This window comes from Lepidochelys kempii, chromosome 5 (genome assembly GCF_965140265.1).
Source record: "Lepidochelys kempii isolate rLepKem1 chromosome 5, rLepKem1.hap2, whole genome shotgun sequence".
Classification (NCBI taxonomy): Eukaryota; Metazoa; Chordata; order Testudines; family Cheloniidae; genus Lepidochelys; species Lepidochelys kempii.
The window spans coordinates 19,276,976-19,294,772 of NC_133260.1; the positions used below are offsets into that span (position 1 = coordinate 19,276,976).

General features: G+C 41.1%; 1 protein-coding gene across 5 annotated transcripts in view; it reads left to right on the plus strand.

Moving 5' to 3' along the window:
- RAB27B (RAB27B, member RAS oncogene family) overlaps positions 1-17,797 on the plus strand; it is a 225,107-nt gene that overhangs the window by 189,805 nt on the left and 17,505 nt on the right. For all 5 annotated transcript variants that reach the window (XM_073343577.1, XM_073343576.1, XM_073343574.1 and 2 more), the window contains one exon: positions 16,037-16,208. In XM_073343577.1, coding sequence (XP_073199678.1) covers positions 16,056-16,208 — 153 coding nt within the window. In that variant the 5' untranslated portion in view covers positions 16,037-16,055. The remainder of the gene's footprint in view (positions 1-16,036; positions 16,209-17,797) is intronic.

The following is a 17,797-nucleotide window of genomic DNA, read 5'->3' on the forward strand; positions in this document are numbered from 1 at the left end:
ACTTGGCATGGATCCCAAATCCCGCATTCTAGTGAGGGTCCAGTGTATTTTTGTCAGTAATCACAGTTATGCTATTCAGTCACTCAAATATGAACAAATGGATTGCATATTAGAGTCAGGCATACCCTAGACTAGTCAACCGCGAATCTGAATCAGATACTTATTGAACAGGTTTTTGAAACAGAGAAGAATTTATATGGTCCTTTGTGGTATAACTAATTCCTGACCATGCACTAAGCATGGAACAAAAAATGCCAAATGTATTTCTAAATGATAACTTTAAGAATCAACTATTTTCTTTATTTCAATTATGTTTCATATTGTTTGGTACTGAAAAATGATAACTGCATTGCATTAGACAATCAGACTCTCTTTGCATGAGAAAAGTGCAACTATGACTTTATTGTGTGTACATATGATGAAGGAACCAGTGCTACATGGAACCTTTGTTTAGGGAATTAGGGAAGGAATTCAATGTTGCTTCAGCCCTATTTAAGTACGGCCTGAGGTTGTAAAGAAGACTGTTTAAAAGCAAGAGACCAAGAAGCTGCAGGTGTGTGATTAGGAAATATTGATGTCCTTGGGTGACTCAGAACGTGTTTTATAGTATGTTATGAATGACCCTTAGAATAAAAGTGAATTTGAATGGGTAATTGTTGCATTTTTCTTTCTGTTTAACCACCACATTTAAAAGTGGTGTTTGTAGTTATGTTTGCTAATGTCTGAATTTAGAGCCAAATCCTGCTTGTCTTACTAGCATGAATAGACTCATTGTGGGGCTACTTGCATGAGTAATGTGAGCAGGATTTGAATCTTAAGATCTGCTGGCTTCTTTGCAAGTCTGTGTATTATAGTATGCATTCTAAATTAATAAACAGACCCTTGTAAATATTGGCATGTGTTGAAAGAAATTGAATACAAGGTATACTTTAGAGTGTTTATCTTTTTTGTTGTTGATGAGCTGTCAAAGTGCATTCAAACTTCTAAATGTTGATGGTATGTTGTGTTAAAGGGATACTTTCAATTGACTGTATATACATCTGTATTACAAATAACATCTTGGCTTATTAACCCAGAAGGAGTGATAAGTCTATACTTTTGTTTGTAAAAAGCTTTTCACGTGCGGAAGCCTGTTTGATTTCAGTGGTGCATACATATACTGAATTTCTGCCCTCCAAGGTTCCCAGTGCTGCCCAGTGAACCAAACTTACTGCTTGGTACTGTTAGGACTTATTTTTGTCTTCTCTGAGCTTGAAAAATGACAAGAGATTCATTTCACTTTCAGATTGACAGGCACCAGAATGACATAATTGGATTGAGAGTGCCCTAGTGTAGGGGGGGAGAGTGTGTGTGTGTGTGGTTTTGGTTTTCTTTATGTGGGAGAAGGGACCATGATTGTGATTCCCACACTAATTTGATGCTGGTTCAGTTCCAGCAGGCTGATATTCCTTCAGAAAGGATGAAGATGTTGATTCATTGCAAAAGTTTTCAATTTTATTTTGTGGGGTTTGCCACACAATTCCAGATGAAGCAGTGTGAACTTGGTATGATTGGTGGAAAAGGTTTTGTCTTGAGCGTCTATTGCTTATTCCCCTTTTCAGGAAGCAGCCCTGAGGCCATCCATGCACAACTCAAACTCTTAAAATCTGGCTTCTGCACCCTCATCCTGTTTTGCAACCGTGATCTCACCCTCTATCTTTTCTTGGGGAAACATGCCCCAAATGAGGAAGAGAAAACTCTCTTGGGGGTGGGGGTCAGTGCTCTTTTTCTTTCTTTCTTTTTTTTTTTAAAAGTATTTTCATTCTGAACTAAGAATGAAGTTTGGGCTACATCTAAAGTCCAGGTTCTTACATATGCTACTCAGAACTCCATCTTGAGACTCAGTCCTAGACTGGGCACCAAGACTTTTTTTGAATGATGATCAAAGGTCTCTTATGGGACAATCCTAGTGGCAGTTGGCTACACTCATTTTCTAGGATCTGGTTTGTGGTAAGGTACGTACGTATGTACATATGTACTTCAGTGATAGAAAGGTAGGGAAATCCCTTTGCCAAGGTATCTGAAAACTGAAATCCATGCCTAAAGCTTCACTTATAGCAGGGGTGGGCAAACGTTTTGGCCTCAGGGCCACACTGGGGTTGTGAAACTGTATGGGGGGCCGGGTAGGGAAGGCTGTGCCTACCTGAACAGCCTGACACCACCCACTCTTTCCCCCCCGCCCCAACTGAACCTCCACCCCGTCCAACCTCCCTCTGTTCCCTGACTGCCCACCCCGGAACTCCCTGCCCCCTTACCATGCTGCTCAGAGGGGCAGGAGCTCACCATCACGCTGCCCTGCAGGAGCAGTACAGCGAGCTGAGGCTGTGGGGGAGGGGGAACAGCAGGGGAGGGGCAGAGGCTAGCTTCCCCAGCTGGGAGCTCAAGGGCCAGGCAGGATGATCCCGCGGGCCGCAGTTTGCCCATCTCTGACTTAGAGGAAGACTGGTATAGAATCTGGAAAGTTGGCTTGTTGTCTCATTGAGTGGAGCATAAAGAATAACTATGGGGCATGCTATATGGAATTTTCCAATTCTCTGTATTTTGCAGAGTTTTAAATTTAACTTGTGGTGGGGAGGAAGAAATAATTTGATGATCGTATTTGCTTCTGAAATTACAACTCCAGCAATAGCCTTCCATGATTGATTTTTTTTTTTTTCTTTTTAAGGAGTTAATTCTCCTGCTTCTGAATGGGAGGAGTGGAGGAGAATTCTCAATAATACTTTTGTTTTCTATCCGTTTGTTTGGCAAGGGGAATCCAAGACCAGTCCTCTGAGAGACTTGCTCTAGGGAGGATGTTTGCATAAACAGTCTCTAATCCTTCTAAATCTAACCTCTCCCAGGTCCTGTTTATTTCAATTGCTAGGTGGAGCTACAAGTAATTTCCAAAATTACCGTTGGCTGGGATTTCCAGACCTACATGTCGTGCAACTACACATTTCATCTCTGAAACATGCAGATCATGGTAAAGCTGATGACTGAAGGCAAGAGAGCAGGGTAAAATTTTGGAGATGTCTTTTTAAAGGGGAACCCTCCCAAAAACGCCAAGAGCCTGCGCAGATAAACGAAAGGTTGAGGATAGGTATGTGGCTGACTCTCACAGGATGGTTGAGTTGATATAATTTGTTGGTTTGACCTTCCTTAATGCTGCTACATGCACTGTGCTTTTGTGGGAGTAATTGTCAGGGCACCTGGAACACTTGTATTTTCACTGTTTTCTTTGTGCATCAAATTTGTTTCAGCTGCTGCTATTGTACGTGCTACAGAGATTCTAAAAAAGAGGGGGCAGGGGTGAAGTCCTGGTGGTGTTAGAGGAGGCCAGGCTATGGGCTCAAGGCAGAAGAAAGTCCACTGGGAATGGGGGCACAGCAGTGCAAATTTCCACAAGCCCCACTCCAGCAGAGTGTAGAGCTGGCCAGTGTAGTTCCCAGAGTAGGCCAGCTTAGTATGACCAGGAAGTACTAACTTTGGATACTGAAGTGATGGATACTATAGGAAAACCGTAGAGACATGCATCTCCAGGGCAGTCTTTCATGCATTGTTTCCCCTGGTGCCTTTGCTGGAGCTTAAGGCTGCCATCCTTGATAGAACCCCAGCGGTGTTACCAATGTCACTCCCCCACAAGGGATAGTCTCCCACTAGCACACTTAGTGCCCTGTACCCATATGTCTGTGGGAATTTATCCTGCTCTCTTAAGAGCCAATCGTGTTTATGCAGAAGATTCTTGTTGTGCGGCTCTTCCCCGATCTCCCACTAATGACAAACACAAGATCTCTTGTTTTTAAAGAGCTCATTTTTTCTTGCTGTTCTACGGATACTCTCTGCTAAGTGACATCACAAATAATTACTGCAGAGGTTGAACATTAAGAGATCCTGTCTTCACACACATCCCTGTTAACGGGGAAAAAGCAACCAACAGAAAATCTGATAAATACATTTTATTTCTTACATAAAAATTTGTTTTCAAAGTCTCTGAGATACCAGGCGTTTGTTTACTATTCGGTTCTTGGCAGCTTCTGGGATGAGGGTAGGAGTAATCCAATTAAGGCTGTACATATATATTAAAGAAGAAAACAAACTGGTAAGTCTTCCTCCCCGCACCTCATTCCCTCCTTGTATAGAAAAGCAGCAATATGGGGCACCTGCCTTAATCCTGTGTAGTGCACTAGGGCACAGTCTGGTTCATCCAGAAAATATAGTTGATTGAAGGCTGCCTTCTCTCTCTACAGAGAGAGGAGCCTTATGGTTGTAGCTAAAGATATGATATTGTCATGGAGGTCACAGATTCTGTGACTACTTTGGCTTCAGCCCCCACCCGAGTGATGGGGCTGGGGCAGGGAGTGAACCCATAACTATTAGTGTCTTCCCCACCCCCGCTTATCCTGGGGTATTTTTAATAAAAGTCAGGGACAGGTCGCTGGCTTCCATGAATTTATTTTTGTTGCCTGTGACCGTCCCTGACTTTTACTGAAAATACCTGTTAAGACAAAATCTTTGCTATAATTAAGGTTAAGGCAAAGGATAGGGTTACTTCAAGGAACACTAGAACCATTAATGAGTTTGCTGACAGTTGGTAGTACTTGTCCTGTTATGTTTTTTTCACCTCAGCATGGCACCAAGTTATGTTGTTTAAACAGGGCAGTTTTATTCTAGGAAGTGTTTCAGATTCAGTGCCCTGAAATTGCATGTTGTATTTTCATGACAGTAGTACCTAGAGTGCCCAGCAGGATTCGGGCTACTTGCTGTACAAATGCATGTAAGACCGTTCCTTAGCTGAATAGCTTAATCTGAGTAGATAAGACTGAAAAAGGGTGGGAGGAAAGGATGCAACATGCAAGAAGAGTGATGGTTGGCAGAGATCATGTTTGTTCTAGGATTTTGGGGAAGGGGAAAATTGCTGCTGTATACAGGCTAAGTCATGGAAGCGATGCAAAAAGGAGAGGAGGGTGGAAAAGGTAATGAGGAGCATGTATAGGGCCCTACCAAATTCACGGCCATGGAAAAACGTGTCGTGGACTGTGAAATCTGGTCTTTTTTTGTTTGCTTTTACCCTATACTAGACGGATTTCATGGGGGGAGACCAGCATTTCTCAAATTGGGGGTCCTGACCCAAAAAGGAGTTGCGGGGGAGGGTCACAAGCTTATTTTTGGGGGGTCACAGTGTTGCCATTTTGTGCTGACTTCAGAGCTGGGTGGCATACCATAGCGTGCCCCCCTATTGTAGGGGGGTTGTGGTACTGCTACTCTTACTGGTGGTGCCCCTTCAGAGCTGGGCAGCTGGAGAGTGGCAGCGGCTGGCCGGGAGCCCAGCTCTGAAGGCAGAGTCTCTGCCAGCAGCAGCGCAGAAATAAGAATAGTAGTACCACAACCCCCCTACAATAACCTTGTGACACCCCTTCCCCCCCCCCCCCTTTAGGTGAAAGGGGTTAGAGCAGACTCAGACTCCTTTCACTTAAACTCTATGGTTTGATTCGTCTTTGTTTCAAACTTTCTGTGGAGCATTGGGATCAGAAAGCACTTTGACAGACTGGCATACACAAATTAATCAAGACTCCAATTTCTTCAATGTGGCAAAAGTACCACAGGGCATGTTAACCATGCATTGAAACAGATCTCTGAAAAGGCACTCTGCTTCTACTACGCATCTGTCCATAAAAGGAGAAAATACCCTCCCACTTACAATTTTCATAGCCCAACCTCCAAAATATTCAATTGACATCTATGCACCATACGTAATCCTAATCAAATGCAGATACTCTAGAATATCTGATGACAAATGGCAGATTTTCAATTATCTGCCACACTACAGTGAGAGAATATTAGAGAAAAATAATCAGTAATCAAGTCAGGAGAAGATGATGGGCTGGATGAGAGCCTTAGCTGTCAGTACAGAAAGAAAAGATCTGATATCCCTGACACCCCCCCCCCCCTTTGAATTAGACTTAGTCTGAGTGTGGTGGAGGGGGGGAAGGGGAAGGGGAGAAGATTAAAAGAAGAGTGTCAAAAATGACACATGCACCCTTCCCTGGTTATTGGCCTGATTGACAGGAGGGCTTTGAAGGAAAGGTAAGGGGGTCAGTTTGAGGCATGTTAAATTTTTTTAATTGACAGTATGCCATCTGGGAGGAGATGTCAGGGTGACAGGCTGAGAGACGGAATTGGCTAGAAGGAGAGGTTGCTTGGTGAGGAGCAAGGTGGATAAAAATCAATGATATTTAAAATCAAAGTTTTTTTTCTCTCTCAAAAAAAAGTATCTAAATATAGTTTTAATTTAGATATCTTTGAGCTATTATGTATCTTATCATGGAATAGGGATTATTAATCCTATAGTATGAGACAATATATTCATGTAATGTTTAAGAAACACTTTGTAAATGGGTCCCTAATCCATGAACTATTGAAACTCAATCTTATGGGATTCCACAGGCTTCGGTATAGTTTATTTAGGTCAATCTTTCTATCTAGTCAATGGGACTCAGTGCTCAGTCTAGAAGATACCATCACAGATGCTTAGTTTTGCCGTTCTCAAACTGTAGATTTGTGTCTCCAGAGGTAGCATGCTTGTTAACAGCAAAAATGTTCTTAAATAATGTATAGAGATGCAAAATAACAGACCTCAACTCTATTGGCCCTCTGCAAATTTGTGTACATGGTGTCAATCCCTTACTCCTCTCTCAAAGTGAAAAGTTTCAAAAAGTTCAATGAAGATTGTTGAGGGTGGAATAGATCTGGACAAGGAAAAGAAGTCTGGAGATAAATGTGAGAAGCAAGGGACATATGCTTATTTTGTTAAAATATTATATGTTTGCTGTTGTAGAAAAAAATCCAGAATATTTAACATTGTTTTATTTATCTAAAACAACATCTGTCTGGTGATATTCTCTTTCTAATACAGCATGGCAAGAAAATCCTCCAAATGTTAATGATTAACCTGTTGAACTGGAGATAGTTCACCTCCCAATGACTTCATAAATATCTATTTCATTTACCAAAAGGTAAATGAAATAACCAATCATTCATTTTCTGATATAGCTGTAAAACTAATCTGAAAAGTTTTCAAAATCGCTTTAAAAATGTATAGTGTGTACCTTCTAAAAATGAAACCTACATCTATCTCTGAGTTGTGAAGAATATGTATTAAGGTTATAACAACCACCAAGAATGCACTTTTATGTAGAAAACCATTATTAAATCGAGTCTTCCTGACTAGTGATTTAAATAATGATTTACATCAATTTGATTTTTAAATCAAATCTGCACTGGTGAGGAGTAAAAAGTGGAGTTGTGAGTCATTTGTATTTAGGTGCTTCTTGGAAGCTGTGTGAGCAAATGATAGCTAGACAGGATGTAAGGGAAGTGTTAAAGTTTTTTTGAGGGAGGAAGGGCAGGCAAGGTCTCACTGAATGGAGTAGGGAAGGAGATGTTGAAGGAGCAATTAGAGAGATGTTAGGAAAACCAGAGAGGCTGGTCTGAGAAATGCTGCAGTAGTGGAACAGGGCACCCAAGAACCCTGTCAGTGTCCAGGAAGGAGCTGGAGGAAGTTACAGTGGGTCTTGTTGACCTTCTCTTGTGTGAATGAAAGAGAGAAGGGTTGAGGAGGGAATCCACAAGGAATAAGTGGAAATATGGGTGCGTTCGTGACGTGGCTCTCGTAGCCATGGGTTTTAAGTGCTGCACAGCTCTAACACGAGAACACTGCTGCTGGAGGTACTAGAATGAGCTCAGTGAGGTTAAAATGCTGTGGTTCTTGTATTTGGTCTCTGCAATAGACAAATTTCCATTTATACAATAGAGTTGTACTATCCCATGTGTACCGCACTCCTTTATCACAGGTCCGGGAGACATGATTCAGGAATCACGATTTGGACATAAGGCCAAGTTACTCACGAATGACCAGTGGAGACCTACTATTTATCACTTCTCTCTAAACACTGGTCAGCTTAAAAAACTCACTTTTTCTGATGTTTTTAGTTTAGGAAAAAAATAATCATCCAAGTGCACCCGTTGAATATGCGTGACCTTCGGTGTCGTCTAGCACTGCTGTTGAAGTTATAAAATTATTGGCTGGCAACTCTTAGAGAAGTCTCTTCTCATAAGAGACAATCCATTAGGTTGTTTATACTCTGTAATATCAAAACACAAACCATGTAGGTAAACCAAAGGAAAACATTCCTTGTTCTGAGTGCACTAAACATAAATACACTGTAATAGTGCAATTGTAGAGGCAAACCAAAGTGGATTTGTAAAATATAGTGGGCTAAATTGGATACATTTAAGTACTTTAAAGTTGGTGGTGTAGGGACTGAGTTGACAGGTTTAAAGCAACTTTTAAAAAATGCACCATTATTCAGGACAAATCTTGAATACTTCTAATCAAGGAATGCAAGGACTGCTATTGGTCTGGGATATGGAGAACTTCAATGCCATAAGATTTTAATTAGCATGGCAAGCAATACAAGTTTTGATGGTGTGTTTAAAATAGTCTTTGGACATGTGATGGAAGTAGGGCAATCTAGCCTGTGAGTCATTGGAGACTGGATAATCCATGCTTCAGAAGAAGGTGTAAAACTCCCCATCAAACAGCTAATCAAGCTGCCTGATTTAAGATACGTTAACTTCAGGAGGAAATTTCTACCTGTAGCAGGGATGAATTTAGCCCAGTGGCTCCTGTTTTAAAATGTGAAAAAAGCAAAACAGTAATATATTGGACAAATGATCATGTTGCCTCTTTGGCTATTTAACTCTGCACTCAGCCAGTCCCTTTCCTTCATGTGACTGTGAATGGTGGCTGCTCAGTTTTCTTATTGTTAGGATGAGAGCTACTGAGGATTTTTTTCCTCTGGCTTTTATAGCACCTGTGCCCTCAATCAACACAACCTCTAGTGTGCTTATCAGTAGATTTCCCGAGTGGAGATGACCTGATGCCATTGGTAGTGGTCTCCCATATGCACTCATGTCAGACCATAAATTTAGTTTTCACACCCACTTTACTAATCTGGTAGTATCTTTCTTTTGTCCAACACCTGTAGATCCAATGCATTCTGACAAACGAGCTCATCTTAACTAATTAGCCTCTCACAGTTTGTATGGTAACTTCCAACTTGTGTATAAAATCTTTTTACCATATGTTCCATTCTATGCATCCGATGAAGTGGGCTGTAGCCCACGAAAGCTTATGCTCTAATAAATTTGTTAGTCTCTAAGGTGCCACAAGTCCTCCTGTTTGTTTTGCGAACCCGGAGTAGTAAGTTCCATCTGTGTACATTTGACCATTCACTTTGTACACTGAAACCTTTTTATTTGATAGCGAAATTTAAAACACAGCTTTCAAGCAACGTGAAGGTCGGGACTAATGCTGAGTTTATAGATAGATGGTTTTCAGTGCTCTATTCTGCCTGATCTAAGATTCAGCTCTGTTAGCCAAGGCCAAAGTGGGCTTCTGAGACTCTAATAAGTGGCTCAGAATAGCAGAGGACAAGCACCGCAGTAGGTGTAGAGCACACGCAATCTCTGCTTGAGATTGTGAACAAATAATGGCTACTCCCAACATGCCTGTCTTTCTTTGCTTTATCTAATGGGTCACATGAGATTATGGCTGTAAAGAACAATACTTCAGGCCATGTAATTTTGCTCCATATTTTGACATACATGCTGGATGAGAGAAACTCTATGTGGAATCTCTTGTCATGCAATTGGCTTGTTGAACTAGAATGATCCAGTGAATTTTCTGTCCTCTCTGTGCCGTGTACAGAGCAAAGGAGACACCAAGCTGTCTGTGAATAGACTGTCACAAAAGCTGATGCTGCTAGACTTTTTTTTTTTTTTAAATTCTTTTGATCTTTCCCAAGTCAGAAGATGCCAAATAGCCTCTTGCAGTTGCTGGGCTGCTTCGTATTTGTCAAAGAGCACGTATGTAGGTGAAACTGTATTTGGGAAGCTCTCTCGGCGATACAGATAACAAATGAAAACAAATTTCAGGTTAATCAAAATTTGTTAGTTAAAGCAAGCTGGCACTTCTTTATTCATGCACCAAGGGGGATAGATTCTGTTCTTATTGAAACTACTGGAATTACACTGGTGCAAATAGGAGTATCTGAGAGCAGAATTTGACCCAGGGAATCCGGTTCAGATGCCTTGGTGATGCACACAATACAAGAATTTGAATAGAATAGAACCTCTTCTACACTAAGGATTCATTAGACCCTATTCATAAGGAAGCAAACACTTTTTTGCTTATGAGGAGTAGTAAGATTGAGAGGCAGTGTAAAATGGCTTGCACATACATAGTCTCATTCATCTCATGATCTCAAGGCATTTTACAAAAGTAGGTAAGTATTGTTATCTCTTTTTTTTTTTATTGATCAGTGTTTCAGCCTCTTAAGGGATTGCCAACCTGATTTAAAGTAAAAAAAACAAAAACAAAACATGACCACATTGCATTTACTATAAAAGTAAAATAAAACCATATAATTCATGTGTGTGTTTGAGAGGTTGATGGCGCATACCACAGGGAATGCAGAACAAGATTTTCTCTGCTTTAGATTGTAATAGAATTTTCAGTGCCTCGTGATCCCTGCTCCCCCCTTGCCTTTTGGGACCCCTGGGGGTCATAACCTTTGAGCTGAGGAACATTGTTATGGATAGCTTCCCTGTTTTAAATACCCAAGATAATGCAACCGGTCCTCAGCAGAACTTGGAAAGAAATCCAGGTCCACTGAATCTCAATTTGCCCGTTTTCACTGCTAAACTATGGTGCCTCAAATTTGAAGTTGATCCTAATTTAAATGTATTATTATTTATTATTTTTGTTCAGATTTGGGATAATAGCCAATGTCTAAATTTCATGAGTGCTTCTTTGCAAAAACAGATGGTGAACATGTTCCCCATCTTGCAAAAATGCAGTTTTTTAGCTGTCGGGCACATACACTAGAGTAATATTGACCAATTAAGAGTTCCCTGTCTGGTTGGAGGACTCTCTGGGCTTGCATCCTGCAAATTATCCACAACAGAGGGCTAGCTGGGACCCCGGTTGGTTAGAACTACTGTTAGGAACCATGTTTATCTTTTTTTCCAAACCAGTAAGAGCCGTGGTTACTAATAAATGGCACTTGATCTTTGCATACCACTCTCATGCTTTCACCACACAGTGTCCTGCTGCCCAGGACCTGCTGTGGTTATCCATCAGTACAGAAAGATGTTCAACCTTGTAGTGTGTACCTGAATTGTTTAGGCGGGAACCAATGCCACCAGGTGCTGCATCTTTCCCTATTGCTTGGGGGGAGAGTTCCTGGTATTGAGGTCGCCATCAGCATAAGGAGAGGGAGTAACTGAATAAATAAAAGTGGCAGGGAGAAGTATGATGAAGTAACATACCTCCAAGTTCTGGTCAACCAGGCCAGCAACTCCAGTTACTGCAAAGAAAGCAAAAGGGCAGTTTCTGCCCTTGATGGATAAGAAATTAACCTTTGGAACAATTTTCCAAGGATCAGGGTGGATTCTCCATCATGGCAATTTCTTAAATCAAGATTTGGATCTTTTTTGGAAAGAGATGTTCTAGGAATTGTTTTGGGGAAAGTTCTATGACCTGTTATACAGAAAGTTGGACTAGACAATCACAGAGGTCCCTTCTGGACATAGAATCTATGAAAAGAAGAGGAGAATCAGTCAGCTCCATCAATATTTTTGATATTGACCTCAAATGCTATAACTAAAGATGTATAAAGCTAGTACACATAATGCTTAAGAGCTTTACTGTACTACTTTTCATGATGATGATTCCTGGCATACTGTAGTTCCTGTCCTGGTTTGGATGATAATGAAGGGACAGAAGTGAAATAAAATATGCCTTGTCACAAATGGATGCGGCTTGGCAACCATCCTTTCCTCTCTGCTGAAGCTGTATTTAAGTTCCCCAAATAAACTGACAACCTGCAAAGGCCCTGCTGTGTAAGTAATAAGATTAGACAGCTGTTGTGTGGGGCAAAGGAAGTCTCTCAGAAGTGTTACTATTGCAGCTATTTAGTTCTAAGAGCATATGCTCAGTACAAGCCAAACAGGCCTGGTAGATCATGTTCAGTGTTTCTCACTCTTGCATGAATCTGTGCTATCCTCTATAACTTAATGATTTAAATATTTGTAGCAGAGGTGTATGATGATGCTGCTTCCATAGATCTGGTCCATTGTTCTCTTTAGACATAGAAACCATTTAAATGCTCAGAATTTAATGTTGTAAATGGTAGTTGGTTTTGTGTTAATATTACGTATTTGGAGTCTATGCAAAATTCTTACTTACCTTCAATATATGAATAACTTACCATATTTAAAAAAAAAAAACTACTCCGTGGAGGCATCAGGATGTACACGCACCCTAAGCGAGTAAGTACCTGAACATATTGTAACCTATGACCTTCCTCATCCCATTCCCAACTACGATTAAACTAAAACCTTATTGATACTGAACTGGGTTTAATCATTATTTTTTTGTTTTGTTTTTTGGCAGGGGAACATAGAGGGAGAAGAGGGAAGGTAGGGAGTCAAGCTGAGTGAAATATTTCTGTTTGGGTACAGTGATGTTATTTGATTAGAGTATGACCCTGCAAATCATTGTTGCTACCACTGTTATATAATTGCAATGAATCTTGCACAAAGTGTGATGCATGGCCAGAAAGGGTTAAGCAGCTTTGCAGGCTAATTGACCCGGATTCAACCCTTAGGGACATCTTGTTAGATGATTTTTTTGTTTTTGTGTGTTTACATATATATTGTTAGAGGTTAACAGTGTAATCAAACAGTCCCTGTCTGTGCTGTATTCTGTTAATTCAGAGATCAGAAAGACGTTTTAAATGCACTGTAAACAGAGTATTCAGCTCTTTTGAAATGTATAGCAAATCACCTGTGAATGGTGGAAAAACAGGCAATTGCGTTATGTTAATCCATATAGCTAATTACCAGTGGTGCTTCGGAAACGGATCTACTTCAAAGTCTCCGTGATTGCCTATTGTTCGCCTAAGGACTCCGACCTGTCAAGAGAAGGCCTGGAACTGTATTAAAAACCTTTTGGGTCCTGATCCTTTTTATCGCAGATCTGCTTGATGCTTCATGCAGGGGAAGCTTAAGTCACAAGACTGAGATCTCCAGTCCTAACTGGATCACCCTGGATATGGACATTGGACTATAACCTATGGACTAATTCTGAAAAATTTTTGCAACTACAAAGCTCACCATCTCTACTTTGAATATGATCTCAGAACTGTACTCATGTCTGTATATTGAACTTTTAACCAATTCTCTCTCTCTCTCTCTCCTTTTTTTAATACATTTTAGTTTAGTTCATAAGAATTGGCTGTAAGTGTGTATTTGGGTAAGATCTGAAATATTCATCATATAAAAAAGTTCTACCAATCCCATTAACCTCCCAGGTTAATGAATAAGATTTTTCAGTAATCCTCCTCATTTGACTTGGGTGTCTGAGTGGAGGCCTAAGGCTGGGATACTTTAACGGAACTGTGTTGGTGGCTTCTGGGTAACCAGTAAGGTGGTATAGAAGCCGTTGTGTGCTGGCTTGGCAAATCTAAGTATTGTAATAATCCCCAACGCTGGTGAATATCTGCCCCATTCTTCGCAGTTCACCCTAACTGAGTAGCCTCATTGAGGCTCCCTGGGACTCGGTCACAGGGATTGAACCAAAAAATATCCTAAAAACATTTGATTCACTTTAAATCAAAATCTTTTTTTTTCTGCTCAAGTTTAAAAACTTGAGGGGAAAAAATTCATTTTGAATGAAGTGAAACTGTTCAGGTGTTGCATTTTGATTTGGTCATTTTAGGGTGCTGCTTGGCTTTTATACTGGCCAAATTCAAAAATGTCAAAAATATTTCATTTCAAAATGACATTCCATTTTGGAATCTCCCCCCCCCCCCTTTTTTTTTTTTTTAATCAGCCAAAACTGTTTGGTGAATTCAACACAAATCCAAGAAATACTTTGGTTTACCCAAATCTGTATTTTTTTTTTTTTAAGTTTAAAAAAAACTTCATCCTAAAAATTTCACCCATTTCTAGTATACACCACTTTAAAATCTACATGACAGACACATTCTGTCCATATAACCATGCCAAAGAGTAAACTTGGCTTTAGACATGTTCTTACATTTAGTAGTGACCTTTTGGACAATTGCTTACTGAAACTTCAACTTAAATCCATGGAGTAGCAAAATAGACCACCTCCTACCTAATGTACGTAAATCAAGCACTGATAGTGCCGTCTGATCACGTACAGCAGTTGAGCTCTGAGATGGAGTCTTTTTTCCCTGTTGACTGTCTCCTTTGATCTTGAAGATACACATTTCTTGTACCTGGAAAACAAAACTCCCCCCTCCCCCCCCCATTTTGGAACACAGCTTAAAAACCAATTTACTTTTAAGATGGATTTTCACTCACACACACCCCCTCCCGTGAAGCATCTGTAGAACAGGCCACACAACTTGTACAATACAGAGGAGTTTACAAAGCCATTTGTAGGAATAATATAACAATCCAGAATGTTTTGATTTTAGCCTGGAAGGCCTATTACATACCAAATCATCAAGAGAAGACAATTCTGTTGTCCTCTGCTAAACAATTATATTCTAAGTCATGTGAAGAAGACTTATAGTTTGTGTCATCTGTGACTTTCCTACAGCATTGGTGATTTTTAAACCATGTAAACCTTAGTGGGTGGTAGCTTCTTCAGTGTAAAAATTGAGTACAGATGGTGTATCCGTTGAACAATTAATAGGATTATTATTGTCTATCAGATTAGAGGAATTTTAAAGAACATGCAACTACATCTGCATTACCTTTTTTCTTTTAATTTACAGTAAAATAATGGATTGACGAGAAGGTTGTATCCCTGAGTTTTGGTGTTATCCTGTGGGTACCAGAAAGGTACCTCCTATTCATGTGTCTGTGGCACATGATCATCTAGTCCAGTGGTTCTTAGACTTCCTTGCACTGCGACCCCCTTCTGACGACAAAAATTACCACACAGCCCCGGGTGCAGAGGGGGACCAGAGCCTGAGCCCCACCACCCTGGGTGTGTGTGTGGGGGGGGGGGGGGGCGTGGAGGGGAGGGGCCAAAGCCCAAGGGCTTCAGCCTGAGGCAGGGGGCCTGTAACCTGAGCCTTGCTGCTCAGCAAGCCAACCCCGGTGACCCCATTAAAATGGGGTCGCGACCCACTTTGGGCTCCCGACGCATTGTTTGAGAACTGCTGGTTTAGTCTCTTGTGGGCTGGTATAATTTTGGTTGATTGGGTTTAATGTGCGGGTGCTGTGTGGGGTGGTGGCCTGTGACATATAGGAGGTTCGAGCAGATGATGCGGTGGTCCTTTTTGGCCTTTAAATTCTGACTCTCTATTGAGGCATTTGAAAGTGTAATTGAAATTTTGTCGGAGCCTCCACCAATTCACAAGATTGAAATTTAGACTAGGCTTGGCCATGCCCTAAAACTTTCAAACTAGCATATTTGAGTTCTCGTGTTACATGGGCTAAAATCTAAAACTATAGGCTTCCTTCCTTCCTTCCTCTACTCTCTTCCTATGTAAACATTTTTAGCAGACAGTCTTGAATACAGACAATAGCAATTTAATTCAGTCAAATGAACAAAAGTTGTTTTAAAATTAAGCATACTAAGAATTCATTGTTGAACCCAGTTATACTTTTGGCTTTAGAGAATTAGACAACTTCATAGAGGATAGGTCCATCGGTGGCTATCAGCCAAGATGGTCAGGGATGCAACCCCAAGTTCTGGGAGTCCCTAATTTTCTGACTGTTAGAAGCTGGGACTAGACAAAGGGGATGGATCACTCAAAATTGCCTTGTTCTGTTCTTTTCCCTCTGAAGCATCTGGCATTGGCCACTGTCAGAGATAAGATACTGGGGTAGTTGGACCATTGGTCAGACTCAGTCTGGCTGTTCTTATGTTTATCACCGTTTGTTTTAAAACCAGTTCTTCCTCTCTCCTCAGGTTCATAAAAATCAGCACTATGACTGATGGGGACTATGACTATCTGATCAAACTCCTGGCCCTGGGGGATTCTGGGGTTGGGAAGACAACATTTCTTTACAGATACACAGACAACAAATTCAACCCAAAATTCATCACAACAGTAGGAATAGACTTTCGAGAAAAACGTGTGGTAAGTTTCTCAAGTCATCAATGTCTTCACTTCTTCCAGTTTCCAATAGTGTTGAGAACATGCTTTACGTAAATATATACAGTTCCTCTTACTGAAAGGTTTAAGGTGTGTTGAGAATGCCTTTTCTACTTTAGTTTCTGACTTGCATCCAGTCAAAAATAGAAGGGGGTGGGGTAGAAGTTGTTGCCCTCAGATGGCTGCCTGGTGTCCTAGTGGGGTATTATGTATTTACATTCCATTAGCACCAAAGGCCTCCAGCGGGGCCCACGGTGCTAGCTGATGTACAGACTCATTACAGAGACAGTCTCCGCCACAAATTAGTTTGCGGCCTGAAGAGATAACATGACAGAGGCACAGCGAGTGTCTTGCCCAAGATCACACGCCAGGTAAATGGTTGAACTGGAAGTAGAACCCATGTCTTCATGCTCCTTCCCAATGCTCAGTCAACTAGATCAGAGGTCAGCAACCTTCAGCACGCAACCCATCAGGGAAATCCGCTTTTTGTTTATGTTGACCGTCCAGAGGCATGACTCCCCTCCGCCCCCACAGTTTCTGGTGGCCACGGTTCGCCATTCCCAGCCAATGGGAGCTGCGGGAAGTGGTGGCCAGCATGTTCCTGCAGCTCCCATTGGCCGGGAGTGGTGAACTGCAGCCACTGGGAGTTGCGGGGGGCCATGCCTGCAGATGGTCAACGTAAACAAAATGTCTTGTGACCCACCAGCAGACTTTCCTGATGGGCCACGTGCCAAAGGTTGCCGACTCCAAACTAAATACTGCCTCCCAAGGTGTCTATAGCACAAAAGATTGACTTCTTTGACTCTCACTTTGGTAATGTGGCTGTAGATTGAACTATCCTCATGCCTCTATAGGTGGCCCTTTCAGGCTACAATTCCACACTTGTAGAACAGTGTGGGCTAGCTTGTACTGTGGTGCATTTGTTCCTTAATATTAAATGGAAGATAACCATCTTCTGTGCTGTCAACCTGACTCCTTTCGTGTGTACTAACATTCATTGCCACTGTTTTTATAGACCACAACTATTGTGCATATCCACAGACCTTGACAAAAATGGATAGTATTTTTTTTATTGCACACACAAATTTCTGTCTTCAGATAAGAATGCTCTTGGCTTGCTTGAAGCACAATAGCAATCATCATAAATCGCAGGATCGGAAATTAGGAAATGTGGGCTCTGTTCCTAGTTCTTGAACCTTGGATGTTAATACTTGCCAAACTCAAAGGGAAGTGCCTAAATTCACTAGTGTATGTAAAGTGCTTGCATAGCATTGCAAAGTGTTTTGGAAGCATTAACCATAATGAGAATGGAGCATTTGCAAAAAGCAGGTCTTTAATGCACAGCAGGCCATATTAAAGAAATCTAGGAGGTGATTTCAACACATTTGTATCCTGAGGTGAGGAGAATCAGGGTCTAAATGACCATATTGAATATACCCCATTCATCTTCAGAAGACAGTATTGGTTTTCTGGTTTTGAAATATTGTTTTGTAAGAGGCCCTTTTGAAGCGGAATATTAGTGAATGTGAATCTCTGTAGCAAGTTTAAGCTATATTTAATAAACCAACTTATTC